Consider the following 25,806-nt stretch of genomic DNA (forward strand, 5'->3'; position numbering starts at 1 on the left):
GGAAAGGATTCCAAGGGAGTGATGCAGGCAAGCAAAGAAAATATTGTTCCAACAGCATTGTTTTCATTTTGTTTTTAAACTTTTGATTCATTCTCTCCTGCTAATGATCCAAACCAGGTAGGCGTTTGTCCTGTCCTACAGTGGTAGAGTGGGATTCACGTCTCTGCTTAAAGAAAGATCCACTGCTTTATGAAGGGAGGACTTACAAATCCACCCACTCAACAAATCAGTGCCCTGGATGACCATGGAGTTATAACTATTAAGAAGGAATGCCAAGCTAAGCACTCTAGGTCTGGGCTTTAAAACTGAACAGCTATTTCAAATCCTAAATGGCTCACATTCTATTTCTTACCCTTCTAAAGCATTAACTAATAGCTCTATTTGATATACATAATGGCTGGCATGCTGTTCAGCAGTTATGAGATTGTAAGCTGCACTTATGATCTCATAACTTTGGGGATTCAGGGTTATAGTTGTTAAAGACCAAACATGGCCTACCTTTTCAATAAGACAGTGTTTCAGGTGAGGAGTTTCTGAGGTGCCATCTGCAGCATTCTTTTGGTTACAGAGGACAGTAAGAGATGCACTTGCAGTAGGAACCCCAGAGGCTATTCTAGCTGCCAGGAGGACATTTTGTAGGCATCAGCACCTTGACCCACATCACCTTAAAAACCTCTTGGTTGAGGCACTTCATGGCTTAGCACATTTATACATTATGTTTCAAATGTTCAAAGTGTCTCATATATCTTAGCAATTCTGTAAATTCTGTAAAGCAGGGCTGATAGATAGAACAATATTATTATCTCTATATAAGAAAGAGCGAATTAAATCTGACATATCAGTGGTTTGGTTAAAGTCCCCTAGATCAGGGCTTCTTTAACTTTTCCACTCAAGATCCCTTTCAGGCAGATACATTTTTACACTACCCCAGGTATATAAAATAGATATCAAAACTAAGCATTTACTGATTTAAAAAATCAGCATTTCCAAGGCTTGCTAAAGAGACTGCTTTTCCTTTTTATGAAGTACACCTGAAGCATTTTCTGCAAAGTCCACTGTAAACAACAGATTCATGCAAATGTCTAAAACAACAACTAGGTGATGTTCAGAAAACTTTGACTGTTGCCATATTTTTAGGGACGCCAACATTGAGTTAAGGCAGTTGTTTATAACCTTTTTTTAAAATCAGGGACCACTTTGACCAGGGACTACTCTCCAACATTAGTACCAAAAGGGTTACGAATCAGTTTTTGGTCAACCTTTGATTCGGTTTGGTTATTTGGGGTGCTGATTCAGAAAATTGCATTGGATATACCACATCAGCTCTTGTTTCTGATAGAGAACATATGCCATCCAGTGGTTACTATCTGCTCGCCCACAGAAACCCATATTTAATAAGCCTCAGCACTGTAAAAGGGTTTTGTGAGACTAGTCGCACTCATTGCAACGATGTAGTAACAGTGAGGCCGCAGACCATATTTTAGTTCTTGTGGACCTCTGGTTGTCCATGGTCCAGTGGAAAACCAGTTAAGAGGATCTCATTTGGAGTTGAAACCCACAGTAAGAAGCAGTGGCCTAGAGAGTTTGTGGCTGAAGCAAGTTTCAGACTGGAGGCTTTGTAGCTCATAGCTGCTCATAGAAAAGCAGTGAAACCATGGTGAGATATACATAATATCTAATTCTTCAATTTCTCAGGCTAATGGTAACATAAAATTTAGAAGCATTTAGATAAAACTAAACTGAAGATAATATATGTAGGAATGACATACTGTTACCCCAAAATTAAGAAGTCTTTGAGTATGAACACGGTGTGAAAGTTTCAGGAAACATTTTTGTAAGGGGTTTTCATCACCATGCAAATTACATGCTCTAAGTGCCACAGAAAACGGAATTTACATTAGCACCAGAAAGGTCACAGCAAGAGCTGTGCTTGCCCTATATATCTACTGATGCAACTAAACTTTATTATTATAAACAGTGGACCATGGAAGGTTGAAATATGACCACGTCAGGGATTTTGTGCAACACGAGGGGGAAACAAATAAATGAGAACACCCATTTCTTCCCTTCAACCTGTTTTCTTAGAAACATGAAAGAATAGATGCTCCTATTCAGATTGATATGAAAATTCACATCAAATTGGTCTGAAAAAATTATTTTGGAATCAGGACAAATACTTGGACTCAAGAATAACAACAGTAATCAAAAACATAAATCCAGTGGCCAAGAAGCCTATACAACAAAAATGTTTGCAGACATCAGTCAGAAAATCAAGGCTGGAGATGTCTTAATCAGAAATATTTTGGATGCTGATGAGCACATCAGCACATGCCTTCTAACTGGCTATGATGTATGGCAACCCTATCGTAGTTTCTTCTTGGAAAGGTTTGCCATTGACTTCCTCTTAGGCTGAGAGATATTGACTTTCCCATGGTCACTTTGGAGATTTCCATAGTTGAACAAGGACTTCAACGTTGGTTTCCCAGAGGCTTTGTTAAATACTCAAATCACTGTACTAGAACAGCTCACTCTTGCAAATTATAATAGTGCAACCATTTATAAAATATACCTAAAACAGGTGGGGAGCAAAGAAAGGAAGGGAAGGTGTCTATTGCTAGGTTGTTTTTTTTATGCCAGGAGCAACTTGAGACAATGCAAGTTGCTTCTGGTGGGAGAGAATTGTTTGACTGCAAGGACGTTGCCCAGGGGATGCCCAGATGTTTTATCATTCTCTGGGAGGCTTCTCTCATGTCCCCTCATAGGGAGCTGGAGCTGACAGATGGGAGCTCACCCTGCTCCCCAGATTTACACCGCCAACCTTTCGGTCAGCAGTCCTTCCAGCACATGGTTTAACCCGTTGTGCCACTGGAGGCTCAATTGCTAGGTGATGCAGTAAATCAATTCTTGAGCAAAGTTCCACAGATGATTTAGCCTCTGCTCCTGTGAACAGGCACTACTGTAGCTTGTTCCTGATAAATGGTGACTTCCACAGTTTACAGGCTTGCTGCTCTGTGTTTTTATGAATAAATCATATAATAAAAAATCTAAGACTCAAGAGGAAGAAGATGGTATTTACAATACAGCACCCCTTCCTCATTAAAGCACATAAAACATAAGCCAGGATTTTTCAGAGCGATCTGCATGCAGACAAACAACCCCATGGCTCCACCGACTATTACATAATAAAGCCGAGGGTTTAGTTATTATCAGAAAATCCTGATAAGGTTCTCAATCAGGCAGTAGGTTGGGTGGAAGATTTCCATATCAATAATACAATTTGTATTACTGATGTTGTATCAGTGAAATGTTTTACAATAGTGTTACAATGTTTATCTACTGATTGTTTGGTATTTGTTTTGATTGTTTATATTTACTCCCGCAACACTGGTGCAACTTTTTTTCTGGCCTTCAAAATTACCTTTGAGCACAATTAGACCATCTCAAAACATTGAGAGTTTCTCATTTTAGGATTCATCTCTTGATATACAGTATGATTCATTTCCCTTCCTCCCTAGTGTTCCTCCTCTTACTCCTCCCACTACTACTGTGTTACATTCAATGACCCATGCATAATTTCAGAAATTAATTTTCTCCAATTTTACAGAGCCCTATTTTAATTCACAAATTATAATAAAAATAATAAAGTGCTGGGGGATCCGCATTTTATATTTTATAGCTTTAGTATATGCAGGAACTGAAGTTTTATCTCTTTTGTAAGAAGTCAATACTTTTTGAGCATTCTCTTATTTCAATGTGATACTAGCTAAACATTAGCATGGTTTTCTTTCAGTGATATTTCTTTCACTTGAGCTTGAAAGCATTACTTGTGTTGACTTGGTGTCCAACTTTACTGGCCTGAGAGAGAGAAGTCTCCAATGCGTTTCATTTTAGAAAATACTAGGTTAATTTATTATTTATTTATTTATTTAGAGTTTTTATAACCCGGTCTTCTTGACCTCCGAAGAGGGACTCAGGCCGGTTCACAACAAAAGATTCATAAACAAAACATCACATCTCATAATACACTAATACATAAAATACATTAAAATAAAAACATATAATTACATAAGGCCAAGTCATCAGAATGAAATCACAATTCATCACCATCCGTCTGTGTTGTCAAGAGTTATTGACTCACTCATCGAATGCTAAATGCCAAAGCCAAGTTTTCACCAGATTTCTAAAAGTCAGGAGAGAAGGGGTAGTTCTAATCTCCAGTGGGAGAGTTCCAGAGCCAAGGGGCCACCACCTAGAAGGCCCTGTCGCTTGTCCCCACCAGACGCAAATGCGAAGGTAGTGGGACTGAGAGCAGCACCCCTCCAGAAGATCTTAACAACCTTGTTGGGGAGAATCCGTTCGGACAGGTAAACTGGGCCCAATTTGAAATGATCTGGGAAGTGATAACATGGGGATACCCAGGAAATGCTTAAGATGGAGAAAATATCATATGGAACTTCCAAAATAAAACCCTAAAGTAATTTGTTCAGGAATAAAACCTGGCACTTCCTGATACTGTAGGTAAATATAAGAACAACAAGCCAATCCGTTCATGGAAAGAAAAATCTGAAAAAGAGTTCATTTTGCCCTAAATGAAATTATTAGCAACTTATGAACATTCAAAGGATTCCTAGAATGTCAGATATTCATTTTTTTTTTACTCCACTGAAGGACCTGCATGTTGAATGACAGCTTGAAAAACCTTCCAAAGAGACCCAAACTCTGCCTTATACTGGCCAAGTGCATATTTTCATGCACTGAAAGAGGACATTACAAATAGGATGTTACAAATCCCCCCTGTCCTCTGTGAATAGCTCCGGGGTTGTTATGACACAGAAAAGACAAGCAAGAGCATCCAAATGTTTACATGTGCACGGGAGGAGGGGGGAAGGAAGAGAGAGAGAGTGGGAGATAATCTTCTTAAAGCATTCTCTATTCCATGTCTAACTCGGCTGGATTCTTGATAAAAGACTAAAGCAATTGAGGACTTTAGTGCCACTCTCTGATGTGTGTGCATATGTTGCCATGCACTCAGTGTTATATCATTACTAGCATCTGCTCCAGCCTTTTAAAGCTACATCTCACTAGTCTTCCAGACATAATCTCTGCTCCTTTGACAAATGAATTTTTCTGCTGAGATTTTGGAGACTGCTGTAATGCAAGATTTGGGCACTCTCCTGGATTCCTATTCTATCCCCCATCATCAAATTACTTTATCTTTCATATTCATAGTGTATGTGGGCCAATGTTAGAATCTGAGATTACAGTTTGTTAACTTGAATATTAACCCCTGCTTGGTTATAGTTCAGTACATCTCCCTTTCTTGTCTATTAGTGGGTTAGTTTTATACCACATGAAGAGATTACAAGAATACATAAGGTAAAAACTGTAGCATTCTTGACATATGAAACCAGAGGATTTTTATATACTGAGCTGAACTGCAAAACTCTCTTCTATCAGAATTAGTAATGGCCAGTAGATGACTACAGAATAGAAACACGAAGGGCACCAATATACAACGCTCCCCGTAGTCTTCCTAATGCGTTAGAGAACCTTGAACTAGCACAAAATGAAAGGTATTTCAATACACTTTGCTACAAATATTCTAAAGTACCCTGTTGTTTACTGGTGGAGACAACATGCTGGGCAGGACGGACCACAGGTCAAATGGTCTGCCTGTTTTTAACTTTGGAGCTGTGAAAGTCCAGAGGCTAGATTTCATATAAAGTGGAAGCTAGAAGTAAAGATTGAGATTTCAGTGTTCATAATATAGACATTACATTGCACTGACAGAGAGTGAGAAAATTAATATAGTATGATCCCTGTATCTGTGGGGGATACATTTCTGAATTTACTGTGGAAGCAGGAATTCATAGATAATAGCAAACTCTGCTCAAATGAATATCTTCTGCAGGAAGACACCTTGGAGGATCTAGAAAATTCCTAGGAATTTCCCAGGCCCTTCAGGGTAACATTATGATAGCTTCCAGAAGACGCACACCCTAAAATGGCTGAAGGACCTAGATGAAACCACGGATATCAGTCCCATTGGTACAAGGATTGTACTGAACAATTATTTTAACCATTTAAGTTTGCAAACAGACATGGTTATGAGGAATGGTATTTTATAATATAGAAACATAGAATCAGAGTTGGAAGAGACCCAGAGGTGACACTAGGTAATTTTCAACGGTAAGCAAACAGTATTTTGGCGCTCCCCCCAACCAATCACTGATATATATTTTCTGTTCATCATGGGAGTTCTGTGTGCCATATTTGGTTCAATTCCATCATTGGTGGAGTTCAAAATGCTCTTTGGTTGTAGGTGAAATATTCATCCCAGTAACTACAACTCACATATGTCAAGGTCTGTTTTCCCCCCAAGAGCACCCCTAGGCAAAATCAACTATACTGCAAATGCTTACTTTGCGTAATGGGTTGAGCCGCCCCTGAAGAGACCACATGGGCCATCTAGTCCAACTCCCTGCAATGCAGGAAACGCACCATCAAAACAACCCCAAGAAATGACCTCTGTTTAAAATCCTCCAAGGAAGGAGCCTCCACTACACTCTGAGGCAGAAAGTTGCACTGTGGAACAGGTGGACTCTCCTTTTGTGTAACTTGAACCCTAGTCTCCAGGGCAGCAAAAAACAAGCCTATCCCCTCTTCCTTATGACATCCTTTCACATATTTATACATGGCCATCATGTCTCCACTCAACCTTCACTTCTGCAGGCTAAACATACCTAGGTCTCTAAGACGCTCCTCATAGGGCATGGTCTCCAGACCTTTGATCATTTTAGTTGCCCTACTCTGGACACCTTCCAGCTTGTCAATATCTCTCTTGAACTGTGGTGCCCAGAATTGGACACAGTATTCCAGGTGAGGTGTAACCAAAGCAGAACAGAGAGGAATCATGATTTCACTTGATCTAGACACTATACTTTTTACAATGCAGCCCAAAACCCTATTGGCTTTTTAGCTGCTACATCATACTGTTGTCTACTAAGACTCTAAGATCTTTTTCACATGTACTGTTGTAGAACCAGATGTCACCCCTCCTGTATCTGTGCATTTCATTTTTTTTCTACCTAAGCGAAGTATCCTACATATGTTCTTGTTAAAATTGATTTTGTTAGTTGTGGCCCAGCTTTCTAATCTGTTGAGGTCATTTTGAATTCTGATCTTGTCTTCTGGAGTATTGGCTATCCCTCCCAATTTGGTGTAATCTGCAAACTTGATAAGCATGCCCTCTAAACTTTCATCTAAGTCATTATTGAAAATGTTAAACAGCACTGAGCCCAGGACCAAACCCTGCGACATCCCATTAGTCACTTCTTTCCAAGATAAAGGGGAACCATTGGTGAGCACCATTTAGGTTTGGTCACTTAACCAATTACAGATTACCTAACAGTGGTATTATCTAGCCCACATTTTACTAGTTTGTTTGCAAGAAGGTCATGGGGGACCTTGTCTGAAATCAAGATATGCTACATCCACAGCATTCCCTGCATCTACCAAGTTTGTAACTCTATTGAAAAAAGAGATAAGATTAGTGTTGACTTTTAGTAATCACAGCATTCTTTTCTAAGTGAATACAGTCTGCCTCCTTAAGTATTTCCTTGGATTGATGTCAGGCTGACTGGATGGTAATTATTTGGGTCCTCTTCCCCCCCCCCCCTTCTTGAAGATAGGGACAACATTTGTGCTCCTCCAGTCTGCTGGGACTTTTCCTGTTCTCCAATAATTCTCAGATTATTGCCAGTGGTTCTGAAATGACTGCTGCTAGTTCCTTCAATATGAAAACATTAAAATCCAAACTTATTAAAAGCAATACAATGAACAATAATTACATTATTGAGAAAACAAGTCTTTACAGATCTACACGGCTTCATAAGCCATAGTTTTGACCACTGCTGCAATCCAAAAGTTCTTCCAAGAGTACTCATCAACAATCAGAATTTTAAGTGGAGGTCCAGTCTTTCTCTGGCTTAAGGTTCAGTTTGCTGTTTCACTTCTAGTTCATTACTACGTTCAGACAACAGTGCAGCACTTCCATATCCTCCCAGCACCAGGCAAAAACAAACAACAGAGATGACTCTATCAGCATCAGATGACATTTCCATCCAAATCTTTAGAGGATTACATCCTGCAGCTTTACACTTACACAGAACAGCAAAGATGCTAAAATGAGACTATATGGATTTGGTGGAGTTTTAATGATGCTTCTCATCTTATGATGTGTACATCACCCCACAGTTGATGTTTGTTTGCATAAAAATGGAGAAATGTCTTTATTTACACACAAGAAGGGACAAACTATATATGTGTGCATAGCACAGGAAGTGGCACCCCTCCAAATTATTTCTAACTTTTTCAAAAACCATTGCTTCTCTTTACCCCTAGTAATTATGTTGGCATCCACAGATCCAAAGCTCAAAGAGCAGCTGTCTCTGTAATTTTTCCTGATATATCAACAGACAAGATGGTTCGTCATGTATTTACACATGAATATTTGAATTATTTCAAGTGGGTGGGTGTCTGTATAGATTCAGCATGAATGGATGACTCTTTATATCCACATTTTTACTCTACAGTATGAGAATAATTTTAAAATATGGAACAAGCCCATGTACCAAGAACTATCAAAAATATAATTACAACTGCAATTATAAACACATGGACAGTACAATACTGAAACACTCCTCAGAAACAAATCAGTTCAATGGAATTCACTCTCTAACAAACATACTCAGTATTGCAAACTTATTAGGAAAAGGTCTTACTAGACTAAGCAAGACTTACTGCTAAGTAAAACTGTTTAAGATCAGGGTGTAAATTCCATGGAAGTCACAGAATTTTTACATTTGAAGAACTATGAGTAATAAAAGTACCTGTTCTGAAGCAAGCTTACAAAATCACCATATACCTATGGATGACTGCATATACATATGTCAGTTGCATTGATTTAATACATTTATTTTGATGTGACTCATTCTGATTTTAAGAGAGGTTTTTCACATCAAATATGTTTACGTCTGCAACCTTATGCTATATCTTTCTCCAGATTTATACCCTGTATGCTCAGAGACATATGACTATGCATACTAACGTCATTGCATAGTAATGCCTAACTACAAGCTTAAAGTTTTAGATGAGTGTATTTCAGGGAAAAGTGTTTAAAATCACAATTCATGCTCTGCTGGGGTACATGGTTCTCTCTATTACTAATGCTGGTAGTAATGGTATTTGAATCTGTACACTAAATTCCCAACCAATTCTCAGTTTTTAATATAAGGTCTTAGCATGTGCTCTCCATGGTTTAATCTAGATCAGTGTTTCTCAACCTGGGGGTTGGGACCCCGGGGGGGGGGGGTCGCCAGGAGGTATCAGAGGGGTCACCAAAGACCATCAGAAAACACAGTATTTTCTATTGGTCATGGGGGTTCTGTGTATGAAGCTTAGCCCAATTCTCTCCTTGTTGGAGTTCAGAATGCTCTTTGATTGTAGGTGAACTATAAATCCCAGCAACTACAACTCCCAAATGTCAAGGTCTATTTTCTCTAACCTCCTCCAGTATTCACATTTGGGCATGTTGAGTATTCATGCCAAGTTTGGTCCAGATCCATCATTGTTTGAGTCCACAGTGCTCTCTGGATGTAGGTGAACTACAACTCCAAAACTCAAGGTCAATGCCTATCAAACCCTTCCAGTATTTACTGGGTGTCATAGGAGTTCTTTGTGCCAAGACTGGTTCAATTCAGTCATTGGTGGAGTTCAGAATGCTCTTTGATTGTATGTGAACTATAAATCTCAGCAACTACAACTCTTACATGACAGCATCAATCTCCCCTTCAGCCCCAGTAAAATTCAAATTTGGGCGTATCAGGCATTTGTGCCGAATTTGGTCCAGTGAATGAAAATACATCCTGCATATTAGATACTTACATGATGATTCATAACAGCAGCAAAATTACAGTTGTGAAGTGGTTGGGGGGTCACCACAACTTGAGAGAACTGTATTAAGGGGTCGCGGCATTAAGGAGGTTGAGAACCACTGATCTAGATGTTCACATTTGTGAATTGTGAGAAAGGTTATGGAAAGTAGCAATGTTTCAGAACAAGGACCCTCCTTGAACCACAATGTGCAACATAGGACTCAGATCTCTTCCACACAGCCCTATATCCCAGAATATTAAGGCAGAAAATCCCACAATATTTATTTATTAATTAATTTATTTATTAATGCGCTTGTATACCGCTAATATCTCAGCCTAAATCGGCGACTCATTGCGGTTTACAACACTTAAAAAACAACAATATTCAGTTTAAAAGCATAAAACACATATACAATACAAATTATTGGGCCACCAATAACCATCCAATGCATCTCGTAACTGGAGTCGCAATCCAAATTCATCGTCCATGATTACCAGTCCTTTAGTCATCATAATTCGTTGCAACGGATTAACCGAATGCTTGTTTAAACATTCATGTCTTCAATCTTTTCCGAAACACCATCAGCGAGGGGGCTGATCTTACCTCTATGGGGAGGGTGTTCCAAAGCCGAGGGGCCACCACAGAAAAGGCCCTGTCTCTCGTTCCCGCCAGCCGCACTTGTGAAGCCGGCGGGATAGAGAGCAGGGACTCCCCAGAATATCTGCTTTGAAGTGGGTTATCTGAGTCCACACTCAGATAATGTGGGATTTTCTGCCTTGATATTCTGGGATATGGGGCTGTGTGGAAAGGCCCTCAGTTTAAAACCTTCCTGTGTTTTGTCTCTGAGGCTGTAAGGAATAAAAGATAGTAAGGCTGTCTCAGACTTCTAATAGCCATACAGAAGAGTAGATCTGGATAAATGAATTATGTTATATGCTGGGTAGGAAAAAGCTAGCCTTGTTGAAATCCCATTTTCTACAGAATTACTTAAGGCAGAAGACTTATTTAGATGTTGGCACCCAATTGCTGTCTTTCTCTCTTGCCTAAATGGGCAAGAAACAAACAAATGAAAAAGGAATAGTAATAAGCTCCCGATGCCAGATATCCTTTGAGTCATAGCCTGTGTATCAGTCTTGTTCCTCCTACTCACCGCATGCAGACCAGTGATGTGAAAGATACTAGAGGATGAAGGCTCAATTTGCCACACTGCCTTTTCCCTCTGCAAAAGCTCTATTGCATAGGTCACATGTGGCTCTGAGAATTATTTCATGCATCTCTCAAGTTTCCTGTAACATTACCACATCAACTGATGCTGTGAGGCGAACCAGAGACCAGACAGACACAAACATGAGTTAGCCAATAGTCCAGAGGACAGGAGCAGAATTCAAAACGATCTTGACAGATTAGAGAGATGATGGGCCAAAACTAACAAAATGAAGTTCAACAGTGACAAATGCAAGATACTCCACTTTGGCAGAAAAAATGAAATGCAAAGATACAGAATGGGTGATGCCTGGCTCGAGAGCAGTACGTGTGAAAAAGATCTTGGAGTCCTCGTGGACAACAAGTTAAACATGAGCCAACAATGTGATGTGGTGGCAAAAAAAGCCAATGGGATTTTGGCCTGCATCAATAGGAGCATAGTGTCTAGATCTAAGGAAGTAATGCTACCCCTCTATTCTGCTTTGGTTAGACCACACCTGGAATATTGTGTCCAATTCTGGGCACCACAATTCAAGAGAGATATTGACAAGCTGGAATGTGTCCAGAGGAGGGCGACTAAAATGATCAAGGGTCTGGAGAACAAGCCCTATGAGGAGCGGCTTAGGGAACTGGGCATGTTTAGCCTGAAGAAGAGAAGGCTGAGAGGAGATATGATAGCCATGGATAAATATGTGAGAGGAAGCCACAGGGAGGAGGGAGCAAGCTTGTTTTCTGCTTCCTTGGAGACTAGGACGCGGAACAATGGCTTCAAACTACAAGAGATGAGATTCCATCTGAACATTAGGAAGAACTTCCTGACTGTGAGAGCCGTTCAGCAGTGGAACTCTCTGCCCCGGAGTGTGGTGGAGGCTCCTTCTTTGGAAGCTTTTAAGCAGAGGCTGGATGGCCATTTGTAGGGGTGATTTGAATGCAATATTCCTGCTTCTTGGCAGGGGGTTGGACTGGATGGCCCATGAGGTCTCTTCCAACTCTTTGATTCTATGATTCTATGATTCTAGGAGGCCCAACCACAGGACACACCAGCTAGAGCAGCACAGCATTCTTCAGGAAGATAACCTGATTTCCCTCTGCAAGGATGGGCATCCAGACTTGCATGTAGTTGCTGTTAGGTGATCCCTCATTGTCCGAGGAGGATAGTCTTCCAGGATTAGTGTATTTACGGTGGGTCCGTAGGTGACTGTGGAGCCCTATTCTTGATCTGCATCTTCTGCCACACTGAGGGCATTGGTTTCCAGGTGGAAGGCGGTCCCGGTCGGGGTTGGCTTGATGCGCCTTCCTCTTGGCACATTTCTCTTTTTTGCCCTCCATTCATGCCTCTTCAAATTCTACAGCACTGCTGGTCACAGCGGACCTCCAGCTGGAGTGCTCAAGGGCCAGGGCTTCCCAGTTCTCAGTGTCTATGCAATAGTTTTTAAGGTTGGCTTTGAGCCCATCTTTAAATCTCTTTTCCTGTCCTACAACATTCTGTTTTCTTTCTCCTGGTCTCTCTTGTTGCTATTGTGGCAGCAACATATAGATCAATGTGCACTGGCGACACCCAAAAAATGCAGAAGGCAAGAAACAAACAAAGAGAGGTAACAGAGGAAAAAGATAGAGGAGAGAGGGAATAATATACTACAATTTCAGGAATTTGAGGCATTTACAGAAGGCCAGCATTATGCAGAAAGTTTGCACGTACATGATACACTGAGAAAAGGGATGATTGGCTGGAGTGACATAGAGAGAATGTGGGATGATGATCCATTTAAAGAGAGGGAGGAAGTGAAAGTGTATGATGGGACATGTCCTGCACACATCCACTCCATGAAAATGACCTCTGATGTAATATAGACAGTGCTGCCACTAGGGAAGTGTGTGGGGTACCAGGTGATACCATAAGAGGGAGAGTGGAGCCAAAATGACTATATAAAAATGCTGTGCATTGTTTCAGCTGATCTTTTAAAAATAAAATTCCCTGTAATTAGTTCTGTCAACAAAACAGTTAGTGTAAGTGAGCTTCCACGTCTTGTATCAATATACATGCAAACAGAGGCGGTCCTAGGTAATTTTCAACTGTAAGCAAACAGTATTTTGGCGCCCCTCCCCCCAACCAATAACTGATATATATATTCTGTTTGTTGTGGGAGTTCTGTGTGTCATATTTGGTTCAGTTCCATCATTGGTGGAGTTCAGAATGCTCTTTGATTGTAGGTGAACTATACATCCCAGTAACTACAACTCGCATATGTCAAGGTCTATTTTCCCCCAAGAGCGCCTCAAGAGCGCCCCTGGGTAAATCAACTATACTGCAGATGCTTACTTTGCGTAATGGGTTGAGCCGCCCCTGCATGCAAACCTCATACTCTTAGCTCAGGGTTCCTCAAACTTTTTAAACAGAGGGCCAGGTCACAGTCCCTCAAACTGTTGGAGGGCCGGATTATAATTTGAAAAAAGAAAAGAAAAGAATGAATTCCTATCCACACTGCACATATCTTATTTGTAGTGAAAAACACTTAAAAACAATACAATAATTAAAATGAAGAACAATTTTAACAAATATAAACCTATTTGTATTTCAGTGGGAAGTGTGGGCTTGCTTTTGGCTGATGAGATAAGATTGTTGTTGTTTCTGTGGCTTTCAAGTAATTTCAGATTTAAGGTGACCCTGGGCGAGAGCCGGGTAAATGACCTTGGAGGGCCGTATCTGGCCCCCAGGCCTTAGGGCCTCTGCTCTAGCTGATTTAGTTTTGAATATTCTAATGCTCATAGGCTTTGGTCAGAGTTGTCATTATTACTCTATTATAATAACAACTTATAATAATAATAATGTTATTTTTATATTCCACCACCATTTCCCCGAAGGGACTTGGAATGGCTTACAAGTGGGACCAAGCCCAATCACAACAAAGTGAGGTAAAGGTAAAGGTTTCCCCTGACATTAAATCTAGTCATGTCCAACTCTGGGGGGGTGGTGCTCATCTCTATTTCTAAGCCGAAGAGCTGGTGTTGTCCAAAGACACCTCCAGCATGACTGCATGGAGCACCGTTACCTTCCTGCAGAAGCAGTACCTATTGATCTACCAGCCTCCTCCGAATAGACTCATATCAAGGAAAAGCTTTATGAGAACTACCACTCCTCTTGGTGTCCCTCCAGCAACAGCAAGGGTATCCCTCTGAGCAGCTAAATCAGGAAATCCCAACTGGATGGGCCCCACAAGAGTCTTCCTCCAGGAGCAAACCAAGAATGGGCAACTTGGAAGTCTCTGAATAGACTCAGAAGCGGAGTGGGCAGATCAAGCACTACCTAAAAGAATCCCATACCTTGTGTGACTGTGGAGCAGAACAGACAACTCTGCATCTGTACGCTTGTCCATTGTGCCCTGCCTCATGTACAGAGGAGGAATTGTTGGAGGTTACAGACAATGCCGTTGCTGTTGCCCGTTTTTGGTCAAAAGATATTTAGCTGCCTGCACACTTCTTATTTTATCAGTTTTATACTAATTTATGCAATGCTTTTGATACGAAAATAAATAAATACTCAACATCTGCATGTTTTCAAACTGCTAGGTTGACAGAAGCTGGGCCTAAGAGCGGGAACTCACCCTGCTCCCCGGATTCGAACTGCCAACCTTTTTGGTCAGCAAGTTCAGCAATTCAGTGGTTTAACCCACTGCGTCACAAAGTTAAACAAGTAAAAACACATTAAAAACACAATAAACATACAACAATCTAATTACACAAAACAGTCAAATATAAAAAACATAATTAGAATAAGTCAAAGCCAGTCTCAATAAACAGAACCAGAACTATGGTGGGCAGATCAAAATTAGAGAGGGCTTGTGAAAAAACAGATTATATAGGGCCAGGCCTTGGGTAAAGTGCTGAGATTCAATCTTACAGTCAATTAGGGTTTGATTTGTACAATGACGCTACAAATCATGTAGTTTTGTCTACACATGCTATAAGCACACACTTTTCTGTCTGTCGTTGGTGCTTTTTTAATCACCACTTTTGTCATTACATTCAGAGATATATGGGAATTACAATTTGTGAAAATCATTAATATAAAAACATTACTAAGAATTCTCTATGGTCTGGAGGAGATCTGGAAGAGAGTGACATCATGAGTTACCACACTGGTGGCACCAACCACTTAATACAGATCTCAACAGAACAAGGTTGTGCTGCTCCTTCCATTTATCTTCAGGTATAACAATCAGACATTCGGCAGATGCAGCTTTTCTCTGGACTGTATCTTTATTCCATCACAAGGTTACCCTAGCTATCTTTCTTCATGTCATATGGATATTAAAACCACAGATATTAAAGATATTCTGTTTCCATTACATTAATTTTGCTGATGTTTGTAGAAGATGTCTGTGAAGGATGAACATGATAAATAACTCACCGACTCCCCAGCCAACAGAGAAAAAGTCAATGCATGGTTTTGAAAGAATAGTTCTCCAGTTATTGAAAAAGCATTTGATCATGTTTAGATAAGGTATATTTCCAATACTGTCAAAAACCAGATTACTTTGTTATTTTGTAATATGTATGCTAGTCAAAGGACTATTTATTTATTTCGGGTACTTCTACCCCGCCCTTCTCAATCCCCCTAAGGGGGACTCAGGGCGGCTAGCACTATAATGTTGCATACGGACTGTAAAAGTCATTAGTAGCAATAATAAACTATAATAATGATGATGGATGGAAATATGTATCAATTATAATAGTGGAGCACTGCCATTTCAAAACTTTTTTGCTTCGGCGATCCGTCATAGATCGAGGATGATGGTCTTCCAGATGTGGTGTCTTGGTGGTGGGTCCGTAGGTGGCTGTGGAGCCTTATTCTTGACCCGCATGTTCTCCTGCAGTGAGGACATCGGTTTCCGGATGGAAGGCAGTCCCAGTCAGGGTTGGCTTGATGCGCCTTCCTCTTGGCATGTTTCTCCCTTTCACCCTCCATTCATGCCTCTTTGATTTCTGCAGCATTGCTGGTCACAGCTGACCTCCAGTTAGAATGCTCAAGGGCCAGGGCTTCCCAGTTCTCTGTGTCTATGCCACAGTTTTTAAGGTTGGCTTTAAGCCCATCTTTAAATCTCTTTTCTTGTCAGCCAAAACTATTCCTATTTACATATAACATGCTCCTGGTAAGTTGTTATAGAATGTCTTAAGATATAAACTTTGTTTCAAAAAGGTTTATAGCAACTTCTAGGGAAAGGATGGCAACTTGGAAAGCATCATGTTGCTAAGAAGGAAGATGATGTGGCTGAGAGCAGTTTGGATGTCATATCTTTTGCTAACCTGGAAGCCATGTTGTCTGACCAGAGATATTTTGGTATGTGTGCGTTTGAAAAAGAAAAGTGTGTTGTCACTTCATAATACAGCAAATACCCCTTCCATGCGCACAGAAGCAGCCTGTTTGCTTTTATTTCTTCAAACGTTTCATAGCAGGATCATGGCATTTGAATGGGGGCAGGATTTATTCAGGATTCAATGAAAACAGATCTTTAAAGAATATACAGTTAATAATGAAACAGATCCTTAAAGAACTTACAGGGTGTTTTTCCTTCAATTTGTGTTAATAATAATGATGATGATGATGATGATGTGACATACTGTGTTTTTGTGTCAGTGTAATAATAATAATAATAATAATAATAATAATAATAATAATAATAATAATGCCTCTAGACCATGGCCATATAGCCCGAAAAAACATACAACAACCAAGTGATTCTGGCCATGAAAGCCTTCGACAATACAATAATAATAAACTTTATTTATGTATCGTCAAAGAGTTTCATGGCTGGAATCATTGTGTTGTTGTAGGTTTTTCAGGCTATATACTTCTAGAATATAGCCCAAAAAACTTAAAACAACCCAAACATTATTTATATTGGGTTGTTGTAGGTTTTTTCGGGCTATATGGCCATGGTCTAGAGGCATTCTCTCCTGACGTTTCGCCTGCATCTATGGCAAGCATCCTCAGAGGTAGTGAGGTCTCTTGGAACTAGGAAAAGGGGTTTATATATCTGTGGAATGACCAGGGTGGGGCAAGGGACTCTTGTCTGTTGGAGCTAGGTGTGAATGTTTCAACTGACCACCTTGATTAGCATATAATGGCCTGACAGTGCCTGGAGCAAACTTTTGTTGAGAGGTGATTAGATGTTCTTGTTTGTTTCCTCTATGTTGTTGTGCTGTTGTAATTTTAGAGTTTTTTTAATACTGGTAGCCAGATTTTGTTCATTTTCATGGTTTCCTCCTTTCTGTTGAAAGCCTTTGACAATACATTATTTATATTCCATCCTATCTCCCCGGAGGGACTCAGGGCAGATTACAAACATAAAAGACAAACATTCAGTGCCTGAATACAACAACAATGCATCCATAGAATGTTATTATATCTTTAAAAAAACCCAAAATATGTGTGAATGTGTGGATTCCCTTGGAAAGTACTGTATTCAATGTGATGTGAGGTAATGTACCACTGTGTAATGGCCTGTTCAAAGAGGCAAATCCTCATGTGTGTAAATCAGAACTGGCAACAAGAACGATCTGTTTAAACAAGATCAAGTACAGAGTTTCCAGGCTAGAGAATACCATGGTTTCCAGGCAGCCTTAAATTCCAACACTTTTTTTTGGTTGAGATATGGACATTTTCTGTCTCCAAGTTCTGAACACAGCCTGGTAGGAGGGAGTTTCAAATGGAAAAGGCATCCCTTTGTTTGCACTTGAGCATTACAGGTGGGTCAGCGATAGCATCAGAGCCAGCTTGTAACAGCAATACCCCAGGCACAGCCAGAGCTGAGCGGTAGGGGTAGGAACAAAACAGGCAAAGAGAGTGGCAGGCAGTTCCTAATATCTCAGGGAAAGAAGGACGGATCATTCCACAACAGGATTTGAAACTGATCAACTCTCTCGCCCAGCCATCCAGAGCAGCCGGCTAAGTCTCTGTGGCTGTCAGCTTAACTCTGCTGCTGGTTCCTGTGTGGTAGGGGAGTTAAATAGGACACAGACTCGGAGAGAAGCAAGCCTGTTTGCTGGGAATTAAGGAGGCAGAGAGAGAGAGAGAGAGAGAGAAGAGAGAAGAAGGTGGAATCTGGCCAGAGCCTAGGCTGGCAAAGAGAGCATCTCCAGGTAAACGCTCCTGCTTCGTGTTGATTTTTTAAGAGGGATGCGTGAGGGGCAATTCAGCGGTTGGCTCAGAGCCTTGGGTGGGATCTCTGAGGTCTGGAAGGCACAAGAAGGACTTGAGGCTTTGCCTTTTGCAGGGAAGTGGAGGGACAGATTCCAAATCAGGTTTGGGGAGGAAGGTGATGTGTGTGTGTGTTTAAGGCAGAGGACCAACAGCAAATCTTTTGTAAATATTCCTAATATCTTTCACCCCTGTGTTCTTGTGCCTGATTATCTCTGAAAAGCTTACAGGACCCGCACCAAATCCTCTCGCCCTCAGTACTGTGTAAATTTAAGAGCCTTTGGGAGGATTTGATTGCCCATCAACATAAAAGAATGAGGGAAAAGTGATGGATGTGGACCCAGCTCCAGGCATATTATACAAATCTAAAAATAAAACCAAAAAGGAGACATAACATTTTCCAGGACCAGGGTGGGGGCAAGGGGAGAGGAAGCAAAAGGAGGGATGGGGGAAGGAAGCCTGATGCTCCTGGGCTTTCTTGCCCACCTGAGCCAACAACCCCTAAAGGCCCCCCCAAAACGAACATGAAAGAGCAGAAGGAGGAGTTGCAAGTGATGTTTCCCAGAAGCGAAGACCCCTGCCTGCACCCCCTCCTACTGTTTTGGGCATCGGAAGGGCAAGGGGAGGACCTGTTGTCATGGTGTTTCATTCTGATCATCAAGGGAGAAAAAAAATTGATCATCTTGGGGATTTCAATTGAGGATGTGCGCATGTACTCACAGTGAAGTGTTCACACACCTCCTTTAAATTAAATCACAATTCCTGCCATTCTCTCGGCACTTGAAAAACCCTCTTTTGATTCTTCAGCAATTCAACTACCGGTGCATAATTAAGATTTCTTTCCTTTACTTCTTTGCTCCCCTTCCCCAGTTTCCACTCCCACCATCGACTCCCACCCTTTTAAGGCAGGCATGGGCCAACTTGGGCCCTCCAGGTGTTTTGGACTCCAACTCCCACCATTCCTAACGGCCTCAGGCCCTTTCCTTTTCCCCCTCAGCTGCTTAAGCGGCTGAGGGGGAAAAGGAAGGGGCCTGAGGCTGTTAGGAATGATGGGAGTTGGAGTCCAAAACATCTGGAGGGCCCAAGTTGGCCCATGCCTGCTTTGAAGCCTTGGTTTCACCACATCCGGTCACTGCAAGCCACACCACAAAAGTATGACACTACAGCTAACCATCTGAGAATTGCTTGGTTTGGTGGTATATTTAGGACCAATCTAACCTTATTCTTAAAACTTACTGGAAATGGTGTGGACAGCTTTGGAAAGTGCGAAGAGATCCTAGGAATGCCTGACTCATGTAGATTTTTGGACACTTGATTACTGCCAGATGAATGCATGAGCTATTGAAGAGCATTATGTTTGAAAGCACATGAAAGATCTGTCATACTAGGAAATTGTTCAATCACACATTCTACATCACTTGAAGTTGTAGTCATCAAATAGTGAATACAGAAAGTGTATACCGAGTCAGATGGAGAGTACATCTAAATCAGTGGTGCATAACCTGTGGCCCTTCAGGTTTTTTGGATTTCAGCTCCCAGAATTCCTGACCATTGGACAAGCTGGCTAGAGCTTCTGGGAGTTAGAGTCTCAAATACCTGGAGGGCCACATTGTGTGTATCATCGATCTAAATCAATATAGTCTATACCAGTGTCTCTCAACCTTCCTAATGCCGCGACCCCTTAATACAGTTCCCCATCTTGTGGTGACCCTCAATCATAAAATTATTTTTGTTGCTACTTCAGAATTGTAATTTTGCTACTGTTACAAATTGTAAAGTAAATATCTGATATGCAGGATGTATTTTTATTCACTGGAACAATTTTGGCACAAATATCCGATGCGCCCACATTTGAATACTGGTGGGGTTGGAGTGGGGTTGATTTTGTCATTTGGGAGTTGCAGTTGCTGGAATTTATAGTTCACCTACAATGAAAGAGCATTCTGAACTCCACCAATGATGGAATTGAATCAAACTTGGCACACAGAACTCCCATGACTAACAGAAAATACTGGAAGGGCTTGGTGGGTACTGACCTTGAGTTTAGGGGTTGTAGTTCACCTACATCCAGAGCGCACTGTGGACTCAATCAATGATGGATCTGGACCAAACTTGGCACAAATACTCAATATGCCCAAATGTGAAAACTGGTGGAGTTTGGGGGAAATAGACCTTGACATTTGGGAGTTGTAATTGCTGGGATTTCACATACGATCAAAGAACATTCTGAACCCCAAGAATGATTTATTTATTTATTTATTTATTTATTTATTATTTACTTTATTTGTATACCGCTCTTCTCAGCCCTTAGGTGACTCAGCGATTAACAACAACAGTTTAAATATACACAATACAAAACCAATGATAGAATTGGGCTAAACTTCCCAGACAGAATCCCCATGGCCAACAGAAAATACTGTGTTTTCTGATGGTCTTTGGCGACCCCTCTGACACCCCCCTACCTGCGACTCACTCAGGGGTCCTGACCCCAGGTTGAGAAGTGCTGGTCTATACTAACGGGCCATGGCTTTCTAAGGAGTTCACATAGGAATCTTCCCCATACCCAACTAGAAATGCCAGGTATCAGACTTGGAATCTTCTTCATGAAGGACATCTGAAACGACCACCACAGAGTGACTCCTCAAATATTGGCACATATCTGGGATTAAAGTGCCAGTGATATTCAAATCAGAAAGTTCCTCTCACAGGAAGGCTTAAACATGACTAAGAGTTATCTTGCTGCAAATTAGTGAAGGCACAGCCCCCCCCCCCCCTATTTGCATATAAGGAATAAGGTAGCACTTACTGGGAAGCAGATCAATTTGGGTTGCTAAAAAAACTGTTGAATAGAGGGTTATTTCAATGTGGTAAGGAAGATCTTTAATGATATATCATCCTATTTTGAATTTCACTTGCACTCATACTCCACATGAAAAACAGGCACAGGGCAGATCCAGATATTTCCTTGAGGGCTTTCTCATATTCTGTACAGTGATTTTCAAAAAAGTGGGCAAGACATTGAAAACAAGGATCCAGCGAGGCATGGCTTGCCTAGAGTGGAAAAGGGGGTAGCTGAGATCTTTCTGCACAATTAACTCCACTCCTGTCAATAAAGTCGTGTTTGTTTCTGAGTTGTTGCCTGTAATTAGCTCATCTTCCCTCAATAATGCATGTCTCTCCTGCAGATCCAATGCATTGTTTCCACTCTAGAAGTGTTCTTTTGTAAACACAATATTCTCTCCAGGTAGCACGTTTACAGTCATTGCAATTTTTCATTTCAAATGTAGATACAAGGAATGTTAAGAATCATTGGGTATCATTTGTTATATGTTTAGTGACCAACACCACATAACACTACATTTTAATCCCTCCCATCCATCTCTACCTCATTTTGTGACATTAAAAAATCCTTACACATCTGAACATTTCCATATTGTAAAACTCTGACACACTTATTTGTTTGTTTATTTAATTACTCTATTTATACCCTGCCTTTCTCTATCCGAAAGGGGACTCAAGGCGGATGCCATAGAAGCAATTATTCAATGCCTTAAAACACATACAATTCCAGTAACATTAAAATTAAAATTAATGCATATTAACCCTTTAAAACATTTTAAAACATTACATTCAATATAAATCATGCCACTCTCACACACTTTCACTGATCTGGCCTTTAAAGCACTGTGGACATCCCTTGTTCAATACATTTCAGCCATTCCTGCTCTCTGCTTTCAATGCATGAAACCTGATTTTATCATACCCATATGTGATATATCTGCTACTCAGAGTGCAATTCACTCTGGGTGAATTACCCCACTTTCCCCCCTTCTCCAGCGATTGGGATGCAATACCTACCCCTGCAAAGAGATAGCCTAGAACAGTTGCTGGGAATGCTCTAGAGCAGTGGTTCTCAACCTGTGGGTCCCCAGGTGTTTTTGGCCTACAACTCCCAGAAATCCCAGCCAGTTTATCAGCTGTTAGGATTTCGGGGAGTTGAATGCCAAATCATTTGGGGACCACAGGTTGAGAACCACTGCTCTAGAACATCTGGGGGCAGCATGCCCACCTAGCACCATTCTGGAGGCACTTCGATTGCCTTCTAATCCACCATTGGCCACTATAGGTACCTTTCTTGCCTTAACAGCCATCCAGTGGTACTGGGGTTTCTTCTAGATCTATATGTTAGACACCTGACAGCCATATGCTTTGTGCTCTGCTTTTGTCTTCTAGATTAGCCAGATTGTTGTTCAATCCTGGAAGAACGCGTACCAGCCTGGCAGGCAGGCACAAGGCACGGTGGGGAAAGAGCACCCATCATGCTGTCTCTGAGTGGAGGCCACTGGTGCAGCAACAGGCTTTCCTCAAGATGGAAAGAAACCAGCTGTAAGTATTGTCCTGTTTGTTTTCAGACAGGGGACCACTCTCTGCTTCTCAAATAATGAGTAAAAATGCGTGGGGACAGGGAACAACCAGCGTTTTCCTTTAATAACAAGAGAATTATAATGCTGGTGTCGTTCCCAGACCTTTTCTACATAATGAATGACAAGAAGTGTAATTTCAGGGAGTGAAGTTACAGTGTGTTCATGAGTTAAAACCAATAATATGTAATCAAAGCTTCTGGACTGACTGAACTTGAGAGCTGCAAAATTGTGGATACAATTTGCTCCTAATATCAAAAGAATATACAACAAGCTTTAAAGGTTCCCTAAATTTTCATAATCAACACTCATTTTCTAAAATGTTCTTTGCCCATGAAACACAAACCCCTGCCATTCATTTTTCAGTTATGCTTTTTTGTTCTCTTGAAAACAACAAACCACACAATTGCTGTTTTATATTGTAGGGAAATTCTCAGGGAATAAAGCTTAGATGCCATATTATTGTGTTTGAGGAGCCCCCGGTAGCGCAATGAGTTAAACCCTCGTGCCGGCAGGATTGCTAACCGACAGGTCAGCAGTTCGTCCAGGGAAAACAGGTTGAGCTCCCTCTGTCAGCTCCAGCTCCCCATGCAGAGACATGAGAGAAGCCTCCCACAAGGATGGTAAAACATCAAACATCCCTGTGTTTCTAGGGCAACGTCCTTATAGACGGCCAATTCTCTCATACCAGATTGACTTGCAGTTTCTCAAGTCACTCCTAACACAAAAATTATGTACGAAGAACTCTGAATAGGGCAGAAGAAATGTTTAAGCCACTACCTGTAAGAATTTAACACTGATATGCTCACTAAAAAGTGTGCAAGCACCTCAACTCCCTTTTTCAACTAATAGCTTCAACATGAATCTATCTTGCCCATCGTTACAGTGCAAAATCCATCCTGGACCCTCAGATCCAGAGCTGATGAGACTCCAAATGAAAAGCACTGGAACTTAAAGGGAAACTAAGTGTACTTCAGTGAACCATCCAGCAATCTTTGCAGGGCATTGTGAAAAGTGTTCATTAGTGAGGATACATGCAGTTAATCCAAGCAGGAGGTAGAGACTCCCTTCGAAAGGTGTGACTCGAGGTCAGAATGCTAGATGTCAATGAAACTTGCTAAGAGAATTAGTTCCTTTCGCCCAGAAGTCTTGCCTTTGTTATACGCCCTTGCCTTTTAGACTGCTGTTATCAATTATTTACTCTAAATGCCACTGAGCCCTGGCCTAATCTTATATTCCGAGATCAGCTTACTAGAGTCCTGAACGCCCCATGCAGTAACATTACCTTTTCTTGACATACAGTATGTTAAATATTTCACTTAGACTATTGTTTGGTAGCCAGCACTGCTTTCCATGGGAGGAAAACTCTGTAGCTGAACACTCACCAGTAAAATGAGTTTTGAGATCTAAATGCGTTTACCTTCGTTCTTACTAAATCAGACCATAGTCTTATCAGTATTTTTGGATAGCTGATAAAGTTGGAGACTGTGCTTCACTATGTAACAGGGACACTCCTTCTCTAGGCCATTATTTGGATGACATAAATTATGCACCCAGGTTTTTGGAAGGGAGAGAAGTACATGATAGTATTCCACGAGAACATAGTGAAATACTAGCAAACAGGAAAACATTGGATTAAATGAACACAGAACAGTGGCTCCCATATAGCATTTCCTGATATATTCTCACCTTTCTGTACTTAAAGCAGCTAAATGTCTCTCATCATCCTAGGTAGCACTGTATTATTAATATGGCAGTTCTGTCAAGCATCCAAGAGAGACAGGATCACTTGAACGATTCATGTCACTTTCCTTTCCTTCGTGCTCTTTCAAGCATCATCGTAGTTCTATAGAGTGAGAGGCCTCAAGGGGAATTAAATCCTTCTGGCCAGACAATATCAGCTCTGGTGCCAATAGGATCTCCTTTCAGGATACATAGCATCTTTTGTGATATCTGTGGAGATGACCTCTGTTTGGAAAGAAAGCAGCTCCGAGGTCTCTGAAAGTACACTCCAGGCCTCCCTGTTTTGTTCCTACTTTCCTTTATGACAGATGATATAGCATCCTGAAATCAAATCTCCTATAGACATACACAGAGAAGAATTCCATTAATTCCAAGAGATAAATTTATGATTAATCGTACAAATTAAAGTTCCTCTGTTTGGAACTTTAATATTGTAAGGATCAATATTAAAGGGAGATGTTGACAAGCTGGAATGTGTCCAGAGGAGGGCAACTAAAATGATCAAGGATCTGGAGAACAAGCCCTATGAGGAGAGGCTTAAAGAGCTGGTCATGTCTAGCCTGAAGAAGAGAAGGCTGAGAGTAGACATGATAGCCATGTAAAAGTATGTGAGAGGAAGTCATAGGGAGTGGGGAGCAAGCTTGTTTTTTGCTGCCCTGGAGACTAGGGCTCAGAACAATGGCTTCAATCGACAAGAAAGGAGATTCCATCTGTACATTAAGAAGAACTTCCTGACTATGAGAGGTGTTCAGCAGTGGTGTGGTGGAGGCTCCTTCTTTGTGGGCTTTTAAACAAAGGCTGGATGGCCATCTGTCGGGGGTACTTTGAATGAAATTGTCCTGTTTCTTGGCAGGGGGTTGGACTGGAAGGCCCATGAATTCACTTCCAACTCTATGATTCTATATCACGTAATTGAAATAATGCCAATATTTTAGGTACAAATGGAAATATTGCCTAGAGTATCAAAATTCTGAAATAATAAAGAGGATAAAAGCTTAACTGTGATTTAGAACCACCAACATACAAATTTGTAGTCCTGCTCAGTGACTTTGGGCTTAAACCAATATCTGTGACGTGTTTAGAAAATGTAAACAGATTGAAATTCATATATTCAAAAACATAGATCAAGAGGAGTAAACACGGAGCACATTTTTTGTCTTTATAGTAATTAAAATCAGCTTTGTCAAAGGCTTAGGCAAGTAATGCAGTAGAAACTTCTGTCTTAAATCAAATAAATGAAGCAAGTAATCTCCCCACCAAAAAACTGGGTTGAATTCTTTTTGTTATAGTTGTCTCCTTCCTTAT

General features: G+C 40.9%; 2 protein-coding genes across 5 annotated transcripts in view; one reads left to right on the plus strand and one right to left on the minus strand.

Annotated features, from left to right (window-relative positions):
• Positions 1-25,806, minus strand: part of CACNA2D4 (calcium voltage-gated channel auxiliary subunit alpha2delta 4) — a 215,143-nt gene that overhangs the window by 66,458 nt on the left and 122,879 nt on the right. The window lies entirely within an intron of this gene.
• The window catches only part of LRTM2 (leucine rich repeats and transmembrane domains 2), a 48,100-nt gene that overhangs the window by 9,927 nt on the left and 12,367 nt on the right, over positions 1-25,806 (plus strand). For 2 of the 3 annotated variants that reach the window (XM_060776709.2, XM_067469274.1), the window contains one exon: positions 22,571-22,723. In XM_060776709.2, coding sequence (XP_060632692.1) covers positions 22,657-22,723 — 67 coding nt within the window. In that variant the 5' untranslated portion in view covers positions 22,571-22,656. Of the gene's footprint in view, positions 1-17,908; positions 18,280-22,570; positions 22,724-25,806 lie in introns of those variants that run through there. The other variant, XM_060776710.2, reaches the window with a different exon arrangement.

Source organism: Anolis sagrei, chromosome 5 (assembly GCF_037176765.1).
Source record: "Anolis sagrei isolate rAnoSag1 chromosome 5, rAnoSag1.mat, whole genome shotgun sequence".
Lineage (NCBI taxonomy): Eukaryota > Metazoa > Chordata > Lepidosauria > Squamata > Dactyloidae > Anolis > Anolis sagrei.